This window comes from Lycium ferocissimum, chromosome 1 (assembly GCF_029784015.1).
Source record: "Lycium ferocissimum isolate CSIRO_LF1 chromosome 1, AGI_CSIRO_Lferr_CH_V1, whole genome shotgun sequence".
NCBI classification, from domain to species: domain Eukaryota; kingdom Viridiplantae; phylum Streptophyta; class Magnoliopsida; order Solanales; family Solanaceae; genus Lycium; species Lycium ferocissimum.
The window spans coordinates 23,514,664-23,532,160 of NC_081342.1; the positions used below are offsets into that span (position 1 = coordinate 23,514,664).

General features: G+C 39.2%; 1 protein-coding gene across 1 annotated transcript; it reads right to left on the minus strand.

Moving 5' to 3' along the window:
• Window positions 1-6,611: 6,611 nt before the first annotated feature.
• LOC132029554 (transcription factor MYB4-like) lies at window positions 6,612-8,182 on the minus strand. The gene is made up of 3 exons (XM_059418822.1): window positions 7,995-8,182; window positions 7,668-7,797; window positions 6,612-7,504 (listed from the first exon to the last, which is right to left on the minus strand). The coding sequence occupies exons 1-3, from the start codon at window positions 8,101-8,103 to the stop codon at window positions 7,030-7,032; spliced, it is 714 nt and encodes a 237-aa protein (XP_059274805.1). The 5' UTR covers window positions 8,104-8,182; the 3' UTR covers window positions 6,612-7,029.
• Between the last annotated feature and the right edge of the window lie 9,315 nt (window positions 8,183-17,497).

Consider the following 17,497-nt stretch of genomic DNA (forward strand, 5'->3'; position numbering starts at 1 on the left):
CTACCAAATTGACTAACAATGAAGCCGAGTACGAGGCTATGATTGCAGTTTGGAATTGGCTCGGAAGCACGGGGGCGGGAAACTATCGAGGCAAAGTGCGACTCGCTTTTGGTCGCAAACCAGGTGAATGGCACGTTCGAAGTCAAGGACGAACGAATGCAGAGGTACCTCGAAAAAACCCAAGTGGTGCTTCACCAATTTAAAAAATGGACCATGCAAAGACATACCGAGAGAACAAAACGGGGCCGAGGCCGATGCATTAGCAAATTTGGGGTCCGCGGTCGAAGGGGGACGAAGTCAACCCCGGTCAACGGTGCTACTATAAAAACGGCCATAGAAAGCGACACGCCGAAATATACTCAACAAAGTTTGACTTGGGATTGGCGCAACAAATACATTGACTACTTGCGCAATGATAAGCTCCCAAGTGACCCGAAGGAGTCGCGATCGTTACGAACCAAGGCTGCCCGTTTTTGCTTGGTGGACGGCCAATTGTATCGACGCTCTTTCCACGGACCCTTGGCTAAATGCCTGGGGCCCCGGGAAACGGAGAGTACGTGATGAGGGAAGTGCATGAAGGAACCCGTGGCAATCACTCGGCGCGTGCTTCGGTCCGAAAGCTTATCGTGGCCGGATATTACACGGAATCGATGGACGGAGACACAAAAAACTTTGTCCGAAAATGTGACGGTGTCGCAGACATGCCCCAACGGTTCACCACCCGGGAGTTGTCGCATTCGGTGGTCTCACCCCGGCCTTTCATGAAGTGGGGGACGGACATCGTGGGTCCGTTACCCCGGGCGCCGTGTAAGGCACGTTTTATCTTATTTATGACCGACTATTTTTCTAAGTGGGTTGAAGCGTTGTGCCTTTGAAAAAATCGAGAAAAGGAGGTTATCGACTTCATTTGGGATCACATTGTCCGCCGTTTTGGCATTCCCGCCGAGATAACTTGTGATAATGGTCCTCGCCGTGGGTAGCAAGGTTAACGCTTTTCGAGGGTTTGAAGATCAAGAAAATTGTGTCGACCCCATATCACCCGTGTGCAAACGGACAAGGAATCCACAAACAAAACAATAATCCAAAACCCGAGGAAAAGGCTAGAAGCGTCGAAGCACCATTGGAGGAAGTATTACCTAAGTACTATGGGCTTACCGAACCACGGCCAAGTCTAGCACGGCGAGACCCCTTTCTCATTGGTATACGGGGCCGAAGCCCTTATCCCCGTTGAAGTTGCGAACCGACCCTCCGGTTCAGGCATGCCACCGAGGAATTAAACGGGGAGGCCATGGCCGTAAGACTCGACCTCGCAGATGAGATGCGTGAAAACGCATTGGTCCGAATTGCTGCCCAAAAACAGAGAATGGAAAGATACTACAATCGGAGAGCCAACTTTCGGCATTTTCGAGTTGGGGACTGGGTGCTTCGAAAAGTCACCTTACATACAAAGAACCCCAACGAGGGAAAGCTAGGACCGAACTGGGAAGGACCGTACAAGGTAACCGGTATAACGGGCAAAGGATCATACCAAATGAGTCCATGGATGGGCAATGCCTGCGCAACAACTGGAACATAGCCCATCTAAAAAGATACTACTGCTAAGGTATGATCTTCCCATTTACCTTTTGTGACCGTATTTTTTCTTTTTGCAGGAAATCAAGGACAAAGATAAAATTAGAATTTAGAACTGAAAGCACGTGTTGCACTCTTTTCCTTAGTGCGGTTTTGTCCCAAAATGGGTTTTCCGACGAGGTTTTTAATGAGGCAACAAGTACAACGTGCTACGCAACAAAGATAGGGGGCCAGCATTCGTACACCCGAGGTCACACCTTCCGATTGGGGGCTTGATAACACTCACCCGACCTCGAAGCTCGGACGTTGTTGGGGAGCACAAGACCCACATCGAAGCCTCGCCACGATAAAGGGAAACAAAGAAGCTCGGCATTTACCACGGCAAAAACAAAGGCTGGCCACCGGCCACCGCCTTCGATGTAAGGACCAAACGATCATAATGAATCGTGTCCCATTTAGTGTTTGAACAAAGGCTGGCCACCGGCCACCGCCTTCGATGTAAGGACCAAACGATCATAATGAATCGTGTCCCATTTAGTGTTTGAACAAAGGCTGGCCACCGGCCACCGCCTTCGATATAAGGACCAAACGATCGAACGATCATAATGGATTGTGTACCATTTAGCGTTCGCTACGGCAAAGATACAAGAAATGAAAATTCTCATATGTACAAACACTTGCAACACAGATATTGCAATTTATACGCTCTACACCGGGCACTATGGTCGAAATTCGACGAGACCAACGAGGTCATTGCGAACCGGTCACGCAAAATGTTGGTCCGCACGGAAAGATCCGAAGTCACAAAACATTTGGTAAATCCTACGGGCTGAATTAATCAATGACTACGGATCATCTTGTCCAAAAACGGACCAATAATTCAAGGCAAAATAAAAAATAAGCACTCAAATGAAGAAACAAGAAGGGTGCAACTTTCATGTATACGCAAGATACTTTTACAAGGAATACTTCTACATCAAAAGTCAAAAGGCCAGCAAAAACAAAAAGCAAAAACCAAGTAAAAATCCTATGCTGGATGACTGGAGGCAGAATGATCGGACTCGGTTCGTTCAGAATCATCTGAGTCGGCTTCAAGGGCATGGTTTGCCTCCTCCTCCATCTCTTTGGCCTGGTTTACCGTGGCCGAAGATCGGAGAATCCACTCTCTTCTTCGAGGGTGAGCCGCCGAGACTTCCACTTCTCGTACTCGGCGACAATGGCAGTATGAGCCTCGGCCGCCTCCACGCCTTTCCAGGCTTCTTCCAAATCAGCCTCAACTTTAGCCAACTTAGCCTCTAGCTCGGCCCGGTTTTCCACAAGAACATTCCGCATGTGAATAGCAGCCTTTCTAGCTCTAGCTCGGCCTTGAGAACATCATTGGCACCGGCCGCCGCCCCCGCCGCTTTTAAGCCCTCACATATCCGAGACCGCTCCTCCGCTTTCTCTTCGAAAACTCTCATGCGTTCTTTGTACAGAGCGCATCGCATTCCGAGTCCGGTTCCTCTCGCCAGGGCCCATTGCACGGCCTTCACCGCATCCGCCCCCCCCGAGTCGGGATATGGTGGTCTCCGCCGTCCACCCTCGACGAGAATTGGGCTTTGTCTCGGCTAAGGCCAATCTTCTCAGCTTCGAGGCTTCGATTATAATCGGTCATGGCGGCCAATTCACTCTTCAAGCGACGATTTTCGTCCTTGGCCGCATCGAGCTCGGGACGAAGGTTGGCAAGAACGGCCGCCCGACCCAAATCTTCCTCTTTCTCTCGGAGGAGATGCTTATATTTCTCCGTTTCACGGCCTTGGGCATCTAGTTGGCCTCGAAGATCGTCCATCTCGTGTTGGACCCGATGAAGGCCTCGTTGACCAGTACCACACTCTGCAAGAAAAACAAACATGCAGAATCAAACGAAGTAAGCATAAAGTCTACCAATATACAAGGGTGGCTGAGGGTCTTACCCGGTTGCCCGCGTGCATGCCTTCGTTCATAAGGCACTGCCAGGTGACCCCGGTCATTTTACGCTTGTCCGAGTCGGAGACAAGAGGCCGCAAATAGCTTGCTACCCCCACAGGGCGCGATAGAAAGCCGCAATCCTCGGGGACGGTGATTACGGCCGATCTTGTTCTTCCTGGCTCCACGCTCGGGGCTGGGAAGATGCTCACCAGGTTATCTCTAGAGCCAGATTCTGACTGTCGGGTAGACGACCTCGTGGCCCGAGGAATTGGAAGATGGCCGAAACCCGCAGCGTCACCGTAGCGGGGAGGAGGGATGAAAACATATCTTCAAAATCTTCAACCCTCGGAGCCGGGATAGATGAGCTTGGCGTGGACTCAATGTTTCTGGCAAAGACCGGGGGCTCCGCAGTAGAAACAGGTTCATGAACGGGAGACGAACGAGCATGAATGGGGGCTTCGGTCCCCGAAACTGGGGCAGTCCTTTCACCACCGCAGTGACACCGTTTCCCCGGTTCCTCTCCTCTGCAAGGGGGTATCTTCCGAAGAAGTTTCACCTGAAATATCGACAAATTCAACCGACCGAAGAGGAGCCGGGGAAAGGATTCCTTCCGCACCTGAAGGAAAAGCGGGAATCAAGAGACCTTCGTTGATAGAGGCAAAGGCGGAACGGAGGGCAGTCTCCTCGGGCATCGGAGCCATTGGCGAGCTGTGTCAACCTTCCGAACTATGATGTCGGGCTCCGTTTCTTCTCTCGGGGGCCGGCAACACTCCTTGCCTTCTTCGTTTGGACGGTCGCCCCTTTTCGAGGGCCGTTTCCTTTTAGCGCGCTTCGGCAAGAACGCGAAAGAACCCGCCGTGTCGAACGCGGATGCCGGTGCAGGGGAAGCGACCCCCGACTCCGATCTGGATGCCACCGAGCCCTTCGGCAAACCTGAACCACAAAGACATGGACAGGATTGAGAAAGCTGACGACCACGAATGGCTAAAGATGCAGCAAAAACGAAGGAAAGTCAAACGTTACCATGATTTTGGGCGATCCATCGACCGCGTGACAAATGGGCCCATGTTCGGTCCTCATAAGGAAGTTGGCTAAGGAGTGTCGTGACCCATTCACTCAAATTGCGAATAACTGGGGGAACAAATCCGTTTGCTGCGAAAAATAAGGAAAGGGCAATGAGAAAACAGTACCAAAAGCGGATGAACAAGTAAGAACGATTGCTCAAAGGATCGAACTTACGCTTGTCGTTCCATTTCTCTGGGAAAGGTTGATGGGCGGCCGGGATTATGTCCTCGGTTTTTACCCGGACGTAGCGTTCTAGCCACCCCCTGTCCTTGGTCTTCGTCCATCTTCGAGAAGAACGGGTTCCGCCGCGCTTAGTTAGTTTTATGACACCACCCCGAATATCCTCGAGAATACGCGTATCGTGGGCCCGTTGAGAATTCTTTCTCACTTCCGTCGGCCGCCACTGAAGCAAGCAACGACCCTCCAAACGATTGGGCCGATCCGTGCCAAAGTCACACCATAGGTCCGGCACATATCCAGTATGACCGGATCGATCGGGGGGTCGAGTTTAAGGGTAAAGGGATAAGTATACACGTACAAGAACCCTTCCCGGTGGTCGGTAATGGATTCGTCCGCCCGGTGCAAAAACCCCACGGCGCGTGTTCCACCCACGTCCGCCTTGACTATATCAAGCTTATCCTCGGTTATGGAGGAAGGATATCGCCTCACGTCATATCCCCGTCCGAGACGGCGGAGGGCTTTTCCGCCTCGAGGTCTTTGTTGAAGTTAAATTTGGTCGATATAATATCCGAGGCCGTAGTCTCGGGTTGCTCGTTGTTTAGACGGGACACGGCCTCGGGAGAAGTGGTCTCGGACATGTTGAAGGAATGAAGGAAGAGGATTTCGGAAAATAATGTAAAGAAAACGAAGGAAATGGTGATTTGGAGAGCAACCGGAGCGAAAAGCTGGCGAGAATGATTTGTCAGAGAAAGGATGAAGATAGAACGCAGAGGAGAGAAAAAATGAAAGAGCAGATCGTAAAAGTGAAAAAATGAGGGGATGAGAGGCTTTATATAGGAGCAAGGAGGGGAACGGTTATCGAGGACGGCCAATCAGGGATCGCCACGTGTCCCATCATTAATGCGAAGCGACCCGAAACGACGCGTAAAAGGCGGTTGGCAGGAGCGGACCATCCGGAGAAGGACACGTGGCCGCAGAGGGGAAGACGTGACGCAACTATTCCCGCCAAAATAAGGAGATAAGGATAGGCCATCCGGGCGGTCGGTTGTATGTTTCATCCACTTCCCGTTACTCCGGTGGATCATTGGCCCGGGAAGTGTGGGGGCTATCTGTATACGGTAAAAATCGAACATGAGTCAATTCGGAGAAGGTATGGATCGGATGAAGAGAAGGGGCCGAGAATTCACACGGCCGGCGTCGCACCTTCCCGATAAGCGCTTTAATCGAAGCCGGCAGGGCGCCATTGGCCCGGTCTCTCCTCGTGCCACCGATGGTTCGATAACTCTTTCCGAGGGTTCGTTTGTCCGTGTATCCGTTGGTCCGTTATGACCGTTGCCGAAGCGTGTCGGTGGTGTCACATCATGGTTGGCTACCAACTATGCGTGTCGAGCGGCGCCGCCGGGCCAATCCCGTCAAATCCGTGCGGGCCGTCCTTTTTATTGCTATTTTATTAATTCATGTTGTATGAGGCCCATGGGCCCGCTACTATAAATAGGTATATCCTCCCCCCCTAAGGGGGTTCTTTTTTTTTTTTCTTCACTTTTCAAGAATTTTGGGCTCATCTTCACTTTTCAAGAATGTGTATTTGTAACACAAAAGACACATATATACAAATCTTGTCATTTACGTTATACTTCCTCCATCTTTCATCTACTCGTTATATGTGTATTTATCCCGTATTCGCATCCGTCATTAGTCTATAAACAAGCATCCATATCACCTTTCCGCGATTCATATTTAGACTCAAGTACATATCCTATACCCACATATAAATTCAATTGGTTTAAGACATCAAAAACATTGTAAAAATCATTTATATTGTAATTCGAGTATAAAATCACGCACTTTTAAAACTTGTCAAAGATTCAACGATTAACAGTATACTCTAATTCACAAGAAAATCCAATTACAAAGAGGACAGAGAAAGCATGAGGAGCCCATCGATCAAATTAAAATACAGTGGAACCATAGTCATAAACAGTACAAGGACCACTAATCTTTTAAGAATTAATAGACTTTCTACCAAAACAAAACGTCTTATTAATCTTTTATGGTTTTTGGACATGGTACAACTTATCTCATCTAACAGATATCAGTCCTCTCCTCGTATAATCCGCTTCTTCTATTATAAAACTTCATTTGAAAATAAAGTATCACATATTCTCGTATATATTACTCAACTGTCAAAATCTCTTCTGACATTTAGCAATTGGTGAAACCAAAGTAGGAGGCCGCACATATAGGTTGTAATTCGATGTCGATCCATCATAAAATAAGACGGTCGGCATCATTAAGTAGATGAAGCCAGAATGAATTCGTATCGAACTGATCCAACGATTCAATGCTCAAACTATCTGACTGATGAATTTCAGGATTGCTCTCCAAGATGACCGTGTTTTCCATTTCAATGATTGGTTGATCCACATTCATCCTTTGGCTTTCGACAAATGTAATAACGCTGCTGCAGGATGAAGAACCACCGGGTGATATCATCAAACTACTGTTGTTACTGTATGTTCCTATCATTGGATTATAATCCGTCGGGCCAGTAGCCAAAAATAATGGACGTTTTTCTTGAGATTTGCCGGTTTCTTTCTTGTCACTTTTCGCCACCCTTTTGCGGCTTGACTTCACTGGGACCTCTTTTTTCATTCCCAGATGCTTCTTTACGTGTGTGTGGAAGAAGTTTTTAACTTCGTTGTCCGTTCTTCCAGGCAATTTTTCAGCTATAGCTGACCATCTGGATTATTAACACAAGGAAATTTTCTTAGATGCACACCTAAATTATTTTGAACATAGGATAATTTGATATATCAAGAACGTAACTGAGGTGTTTTAATTAATAGCTAATAGGAGTGAAGATTATACATATAGGTAATATTCCTAAAGCTAGGACTTCTTACCTGTTTCCGAGTTCTTGATACATTTTGATGACAGTTTCGACTTCTTCCGTACTGAAGGGTCCTCTCTTTACATCAGGACGAAGATAATTCATCCATCGAAGTCTACAACTTTTCCCCGTTCTTGAAAGCCCTGCAACCATGATCAAAGTTGAACAGACAAATTAAGTACAAAAAATGATTAATGCTTAAATGCACGTGGACATCTGAGTAGGAATTAAGTGTCCAAAGATTCAAACGTTTAACAAGTATAGTTTTATTAACCATGATGATAGCTAGATGGGATTAAATTTGAAATAAATCAAACAAGGTTTATATTAGTGTTGGGACCTGCAAATTTGGGCATGAGGTTCCAATTCCAAATGCCATATCTCATGATATAAGCTTTCAATTTTTGGTCTTCTTCAGGAGACCATGCCCCCTTCTTTATCTCTTCCATGTTAATTACTTTGTACTTTGCTGTTATTGTGGTGGTAGTCTTGACTGTTCCTGGATATCAGTTCACCACTTCAATTAATGCTTCTGTGGTTTCAACATTCTATTGGGAAAATAATTGGGGCTTATATAGAAATTTTCCACTCAGTAATTGGATTCTTTAATCAATGCCTTCTTCCAAGAAATGGGGTACTCTCTCCAACTAATTCATTTGCTAGTCTTTTGTGCTTCTTGTCTTTTGATGATATCTTCTTCTAGAAATTTTTTAATATAATAATAATAATAATAATTCTTTGAAGGAGGAGTTGACTAAGAGCCCGTTTGGCTTAGCTTATAAGTTGCTGAAAATAACTTATAAAAAAATTTTCGCTTTTTTGAGTGTTAATTTCGTAAGCTTATAAGTCATTTTGTGCTTAAAATAAGCCAAAAAAAAAAAAAAAAAAAGGGCCCGTTTGGCTTGGCACATTTAAAGCGAACATAAGCCGAAAACAACTTATAAAAAAAAAAAAAAAAAAGTTGGCTACCCCACCTTTTTTTTTTTGGCTTATAAGCTGTTTTCAGCTTATAAGCTGCATTTTTTAAGTTCATCCAAACAGGCTCTAAGAGAGGGAGCAGGATTAGGTACAGGAAAATAAATTCTCGCTTCACTAGATTCGATAAAGATCAATATAATGACCCACTCGTTAAAAGATTTATTAGGAAAATGAAGAAAAAAAAATACTTGTCACCATATTTATCAGAATTCAATAATTTCGAGGTGAGAATAACTTCATGTATAAAAATACACTAAAATCTCAATATATATTTGAACTCATAATTTTAAAAATATGATAAATTTATTATTAAAATCTTAAAAGTGAACCTATAGAATTTAAATTATGGATTCGCTTTGATCTATCGCACATGATGATTTCGATCAGCCATTCTTTTACCTTTCAATAGTGAGTATATATATTTTCAGTATCCAATTTTATATAAATCATGAATTTGCTACTGTCTATCGCACATGAGGAAGCTAAGTGCTTAGACAATTTTTATTGACTGAGCTTTACATCTTATATTTTCCTAAAAGTAATACGTATTCGATAGTAACCTGATCTAATGTCATAGAAATCAGACAGAAAGGACAAAACTTTTGCACTATATTGAAATTCAAAAGATGAAACCAGTAAGGTTTTGTAGTTACAATAGGGCATGGAAGTGTTCAAATTAAGAGTCCGGAGCCAAAATGGCTTCTTTTTACAGCCATTACACCAAAATGGCATGCCTTTTTTTTTTTAAACCCAAATGGGTATTTCGTGCAATGTTGCACGAAATGCAACAAATTTTTTTTTTTTTTTTTTATTAAAAAGGAAAAAAAAAAAAAAAAAAAAAAAAAATTAAAGGAAAATGGTATATTTTTTAAGTTTTTAACCGTTAAAAACTTAAAATAACCATTTTCCTTTAATATTTTCCTTCCCCAACGTCTCTCTCTATTCTCTTCCTATTTATACACCACAACCCCTTCTCCTCCACCATATATTAGAAATTTCAAGAATTCCTCCATTAAATTTCTTCTCTTTGCCATCAATTTTCTTCCTTTCCATTAATCTTTGAACCAATGATTTATAATACTAGACTTGTTTGAAATCTTTAAATTTTGCCCTTCGGCTAACACCCATAGGTTCCAGGTTCGAACCCACGTGCAGTCAAAATTTTAAAAAAAATTCGCAAGGCAGAGTTTAAATTTCGCTATGCCGGACCCGGCATACTTTTGTTAAGGAATTACCAAAGTTATGCCGGACCCGGCATACTTATGCCTTGTGGGCAGACTTGGCATAAGTATGCCGGGTCCGGCATAACTTTGATAATTCCTTCACAAAGTTATGCCGGGTCCAAAGATACAAGTTTGCCCATTAAAGTATGCCCATCGGCATAAATTTGTTAACGAATTATCAAACTTATGCCGATGGGGGCATACTTATGCCTTATGCGTACTTTGCCTTGAAGCATATATATGTATTTGTCATTCCAAACTAATTATGGGTTGCATTGTATAGCAGTATGTTAATTGTTAAACACCACAGAGGCACGAACCCATTGTCATTAACGTGAGATACTAACTACTATTCGCTTAATTCGAACAATTTATTGTTAGGTTTTGAAGTATATATACGAAGATCCACACGAATCTGCAGAATATTGATTTGTTAATTTCTTTGGGATATAACTTAATTACCACAAACTCACTGTCATGGACGCAAAGTTTTATGGTTACTTTAAATTTAATAGCTCAGATTCGAAACAATCTAGTACTCTATATTCCGTTAAGTTGGACATATCGCTTGGGTTGCTTGTCTCAAGTCGAATTCATACTTATGTTAATTGTTGTTAATTTGTAAACTGAGATTAAGCATGTGAGTTGGAACAATATCTGCATAAGAAGATTAAAATGCAAGCTCGATCTGAGGCATACTTTCTTAGAAATGCAAGCTGAATATGCTGGAGGGGGCAGACTTTTAGTTATATTTAGTTATGCCGGATCCGGCAGACTTTTAGTTGTGTTTAACTAAAAGTCCGTACTTTTAGTTATGTTTAGTTATGCGGGTCCGGCATAACTTTGATAATTCCTTCACAAGTTATGCCGGTCCATACAAGTTTGCCCATTAAAGTATGCCCCCATCGGCATAAATTTGTTAACGAATTATCAAACTTATGCCGATGGGGGCATACTTATGCCTTATGGGCGTACTTTGCCTTGAAGCATATATATGTATTTGTCATTCCAAACTAATTATGGGTTGCATTGTATAGCAAAAGATGTTAATTGTTAAACACCACAAGAGGCACGAACCCATTGTCATTAACGTGAGATACTAACTACTATTCGCTTAATTCGAACAATTTATTGTTAGGTTTTGAAGTATATATACGAAGATCCACACGAATGTTTGCAAAATATTGATTTGTTAATTTCTTTGGGATATAACTTAATTACCACAAACTCAACGTCATGGACGCAAAGTTTTATGGTTACTTTAAATTTAATAGCTCGATTCGAAAAAATCTAGTACTCTATATTCCGTTAAGTTGGACATATCGCTTGGGTTGCTTGTCTCAAGTCAATTCATACTTATGTTAATTGTTGTTAATTTGTAAACCGAGATTAAGCATGTGAGTTGGAACAATATCTAAGAAGATTAAAATGCAAGCTCGATCCGAGGCATACTTTCTTAGAAATGCAAGTCGAATATCTTTGAGGGGGCGTACTTTTAGTTATATTTAGCATATAGACTTTTTAGTTGTGTTTAACTAAAAGTCCGCCGGAGGGGAACTGCGTTTTTAGTTATGTTTAGTTATCCAAACTTTGATAATTCCTTCACAAAGTTATGGGTCCAAAGAAGTTTGCCCATTAAAAGTATCATCGGCATAAATTTGTTAACGAATTATCAAACTTATGCCGATGGGGGCATACTTATGCCTTATGGGCGTACTTTTGCCTTGAAGCATATATATGTATTTGTCATTCCAAACTAATTATGGTTGCATTGTATAGCAAAGATGTTAATTGTTAAACACCACGAGGCACGAACCCATTGTCATTAACGCGAGATACTAACTACTATTCGCTTAATTCGAACAATTTATTGTTAGGTTTTAAGTATATATACGAAGATCCACACGAATCTATAAAATATTGATTTGTTAATTTCTTTGGGATATAACTTAATTACCACAAACTCACCGTCATGGACGCAAAGTTTTATGGTTACTTTAAATTTAATAGCTCGTATTCGAAAAAATCTAATACTCTATATTCCGTTAAGTTGGACATATCGCTTGGGTTGCTTGTCTCAAGCCGAATTCATACTTATGTTAATTGTTGTTAATTTGTAAACCGAGATTAAGCATGTGAGTTGGAACAATATCTCGCATAAGAAGATTAAAATGCAAGCTCGATCCGAGGCATACTTTCTTAGAAATGCAAGTCGAATATCCGGAGGGGGGAGACTTTTAGTTATATTTAGTTATGCCGGATCCGGCACCTTTAGTTGTGTTTAACTAAAAGTCCGGAGGGGCGTACTTTTAGTTATGTTTAGTTATGCTCGGTCCGGCATAACTTTGAAATGAAACGTGCTTTCACCACAAGGATAGTTGTATTTACATTCTTTACCGTTTATGGCATTGCTAAAGAAGACAGAATGTTGCACGAAATGCAACAAATTTTTATTTTTTTTTTTAATTTCGTTTTTAATATTAAAAACGAAATTAAAAAAAAAAAATTTGTTGCATTTCGTGCAACAAATGCAACAAATTTCTTTTTTTTTTTTTTAATTTCGTTTTTTATATTAAAAACGAAATTAAAAAAAAACAAAATTTGTTGCATTTAAAAAAAATACCCATTTGGGTTTAAAAAAAAAAAAGGCATGCCATTTTGGTGTAATGGCTGTAAAAAGAAGCCATTTTGGCTCCGGACTCCATAAATGTATGCTTGTCGAACAAGAACCGGATTTTGATATTTGTTGGTGGTGCTCAGCATATTATTATTTGCATGGACGCTAATACAATATAATGCACACATGTTTTAAAGTAAACTATAGAAAATTCTCATATATATACCTAATAAAATAGAACTAATGCACTGGCTTCTAATTTATATACCCACTTGCCTAAGGCCGAGGCTTACTTTATTATCCAAGTTGCTTATAAAAGAATATGGATATATAACGCCATATATAGATCAAGCTATTAAAAAGTCTAACTTTCTCTTGGTGTCTAACTTTCTCTTGGTGACTTATTTGGATCATAAAATCCTTGATCTAGTACTTCTTGGTTTATTTATTCTCTTATAGATTATAAGATGTTACAAATTCTTCATTACAGTTTAATTTCTTTTAAACTTGAGAATTCTTTCAAGTATATTTGAATTTAGACCCTCCTTTGATCTTATTCCATTTCTAATGAGTACCAGGTTTTAAACTTTAATTATTATTATTTTTAATTTAGTATACATAACTTCTTTTGATCTATTTCGATTTACTTGCCTTAAGATAGAGCAAATTAAAATAGGAAATAAAGTATGAGAGATGAGAAATTATATCGGAATTAAAAGTAATAAAACTATTCCGCAGATGGGGAAGGAAGAAAAAAGTGTAGCAAAATAGAAACACAGTATTCTCAATTTCTCAGATAGGAGTGGATATATTCTCGTATTGTATGAAATGATTATTTAATTTGTCAATACTTGTTAAATATAAATTGGATGTATGGTCAGGACCCAGGTTTTAGATACTAGCTAGCTTGGATATTTATCTATTTATTTATTTTTATTGTTTACTTGTCTAATGTGATCATCTTGCAACCTACTATGTTTTTATACCATTTTCTCTAGTCCCCTATATGGCTATATAGTATCTTGAAGTACTTAAATGAAATTTAGGCTACAACACGGTGTCCCTTCAACTATAGTATGTATTCAACAGCAACTTGACAATTTAAATTTTCCATTGACCTATCGATTACTCATCAGCGGACATAAAATTTGGCACACGCGCTAAATTCTCTTATATATATTGATAGATCAAGAAAACGGGATACATTTTCTAAAACATACTTTTGTCGAAAAAAAAAAAACAATAATTATACTCCATCATTAGATACAGACAGTCAAACGCGGAAGGGGTGATGCAAAAACGCTTAGCCGCCTCAACCTTTAATCTTGTACAAAGAAACATAAAATTAAAGAAAGAATAAGAAAAAGTTGATGTAACGTTTTCTGTTGTAAGCCCTCGTGAAAATGTATACCCACGATCTATCCAAATATATCTCTCTTTCTATATATATTTATTATTTTAATTCACCAATTTTTGTTCTATAATTTTTTCAGTGACGGTAAAGGGAATATATATATGGTTCGTTTCCTTTAATTTCATAGAAATTTTGTACTGAATAGATTGTACTGAAAACAAGATGACATAATAATATATTTAAGAATGAAAACAGAAGTCCAAACACTGAGAGATTCATAGCAAAAGTTTCAAATTTTTTGGTAACGAATAACTTCAAATCAGACGAGCTAGCATACTTAACTCAGTATTAATGGACGATCACAAGTTAATGTTGCTTGAAGCTGGTAATACAGAAATTAAACACACATACAATAAAGAAAATACGGTTGCTGACGACTTGACAATCATGACTGTTGCAATCTGAATTTTTTCTATAACTTCAAATTGTATCTTAGTCCATCATCTTATATTCTCTATATACTCTTTTTTCGGTGATTGCAAGAATATATTTTCTCCAAACACCAAGCTATATATGTAATAGCTTTTAGAAATATATTATAGCATAATTATCTTTTCTACTAAAAAGGCCAAAGAGAAACAAGATGTAAGTTGAATTCTGTTAAAGTGATATGATGTAATAAGCTCAAACAGTTGGATCACAATATTGTTTGCGCATCGAGGTAATTCCAACGCTAGTTTACATTTAACTACAATAATTTATCATGGTTAATTATATGATATCATTGAGATGCAAATATGAATTAATTAACCACAAGTAAATGATTAAATTACATATAAAGACACACATATATATACTCATTGACTTCGTGTAAACATGAATAATTTTTTCCCTCATCACTCCAAAAAATATAATTAAACAAAAGTATATTCAAGCAAGATTATTTTTTTTCGGATAATCTGATGGAGCTTTATATAATGTTAACAAAAGATATTGTTAGTGGGCATTTTGAGCCCCCGCTAGTTCAATATTGTATGCCAATTAATTAGAGTCCGCAACTTAAATGACTCAAAAAGTGGCTGTAGGGACCAAAATAACCCAATAAAAAAAAAGTTACCAAAGTAACCTTTGCTCACTAATTTAGTGCGCAACAGGGATTGTATTTTTTTTTTTTTCAATTTTAAAGCTCTTGAAATTTCACATTTTTTCCATACTTTGACCAAAGATTAGTCATGTTTCAAAACCCCGGAATATCAATATTTTATATAGAACCTGATATCTTTTTCTGCAAACAATAATATAGGCTCAATACATCAAGTATAAGTAAACGTTTGGATCGTCATTTTAGGGGTTGTAAAGTGCCCTGAAGTAAGTTTTTGTTTGTTTAGAAACTCGTTATCTTTAGGTTTAAGTGTTTTATTTATAATTAGTTTAGGATGTCACGCGAGTTAGTTATATACGATAAGATAACAAAGAGTAAAATAATATTTATCATTAAGAAATAGATACGCAAAAAGTATACTTAATTTTTACTTAACCATGCATCATGCACCCAAGTTGTTTTCTCAATGCTCCCACCTAGGTTTGACCCCTGGTGATTGGGATAAAAAAAAAAAAAAAAGGAGATGGCTAAACCACCAAGACAAGTTGGTGAAAGCTAAAATGTAGACATTTTTTATTATTTATAAAGTTTACTAATGCCATCTAACTTGTTTTCATAAATTGAATTTCGAACCTTAAAATTGACATTCAAAACATCACTACCACGGATTACCATCTTCAAACATATTTTTTATCATTAGATTTTTACTAAACATGAATGAAAATTGTGCACGAATTTGGGGCAAAATTCAAATTGGATTGGGAAAAAGACGTTTTTCTAAAAATTGGGCCGGCCAAACTGCCTTGCGGCCGTTTGAGCGGCTAGATCTCGCAAAACTATGCAAAATCAAAAAAAAAAAATTGCCTAAATCAGACGTCCGAGCGCAAAGTTATGACCATTTAAAGTTGCATCAATTTACAACTACTTTTTCTCCCTATATTCATTATTTGATAATTTTATCTTATCAATTTATATAACTACTTAAGTCTAATGGATAAAAAATTTATGGGGCTTGCATAACGCATTAATTTACTACGTTATTCAAACAAAAAAATTTTAAACCTAAAGATAACAAGTTTCCAAACAAACAAATTACTTCGGGCCACTTTACAACCCCTAAAATGACGATCCAAACGTTTACGTATACTTGATGTATTGAACCTACATTATTGTTCGCAGAAAAAGATATCAGGTTCTATATAAAATATTGATATTCCGGCCTTTTGAAACATGACTAATCTTTGATCAAAGTATGAAAAAAAACGTGAAATTTCAAAACGTTAAAATTGAAAAAAAAACACAACCCTTATGGCGCACTAAATTAGTGCGCAATAGGACTTAACTCTAAATTTGCAGTTTGGTCCTATTGCGCACAAATTTAGTGCGCAAAGGTTACTTTGGTAACTTTTTTTTTATTGGGTTATTTTGGTCCCTACAGCTACTTTTTCGGCCATTTACTTTTTCGGCCATTTAAGTTGCGGACTCTAATTAATTATATCACAGGCCGGAATAGTCATAGTATAGGTGGTCCCGAGAATGTCTGTCCAAACAACATCAGTTGCAAAAAGGAACTAGAAAAATTTTAGTGAAGGAAAACACAACAATTTAAGAACACACAATTCGTCGCAAGATTCTTCAATATTTGTTTTATTAGTCGATAGTGTAATCACATGTTAAGAACACGAACTACAACATAAATATTCACAGTCTAAATCGTACTTGTTACAAAAGATTGTTCCGATATTCGGTGAAGATCACTTTCATCTTCGTAAGATCTACTACTGTAGTTCTTCACGGAGAAGAAGAGAGTTTGTTTTCTATCTTTTGTAAAGAAATAATTCTATTTTTGAGATGAAGAAAAGCAAGCACTTTTCTGACAAAGAAGAAGAGTCACTTATAAACAAAACAACTTTTTGTGTATATCTTAAGTGACACACTCTTTGGGAAGGGTTGTATCTCTTCTCTTATTTTATTTATTTTCTTTCCCACATCGGTGTCCTAAACGTATTTCCAACATTTAGTTTTGTCAAAAACTTTCTCCTTGCTCCCACTTTATCCAGTAAGTCCATCACCCTATATTCTGCTTCCTGTACGAGTGCTTGATGAATGGAACTCCCAACTTCTGCATCAGTAACCTATAATTTGGAACCACAGTATACTGAAACAAGATTAAAATGAGTATTTGATAAAGAAAAAAAATAATTAAAGAAAGAGTAATTTATTCAGATATCCAGATCATGTTCTTTAAAGAAGTCAGAGGTGATGTTGCTTTATTAACCACAATTCACAATCATAGATTAATTAGGAATACAGAGTGGACTGATGATAATTAATAACACTCCTTGTCTTTTTTATGTCATATTACAGAGCACGATGTACATTATATTTGAACTCAATTACCGTAACTACTCTTTTCTTAGTTAGGTTTTGACCACATTGTTACTATTCTATCATCATGATTTTGCAATTCCTGTCACAGTTTCAGTGTCATAAGTTAAGTTGAAAGAGTCAATGTTTTGATTTTAAAAGACAAGATTAATTTTGTAATTTCTTCGTTTTAACCTGACAC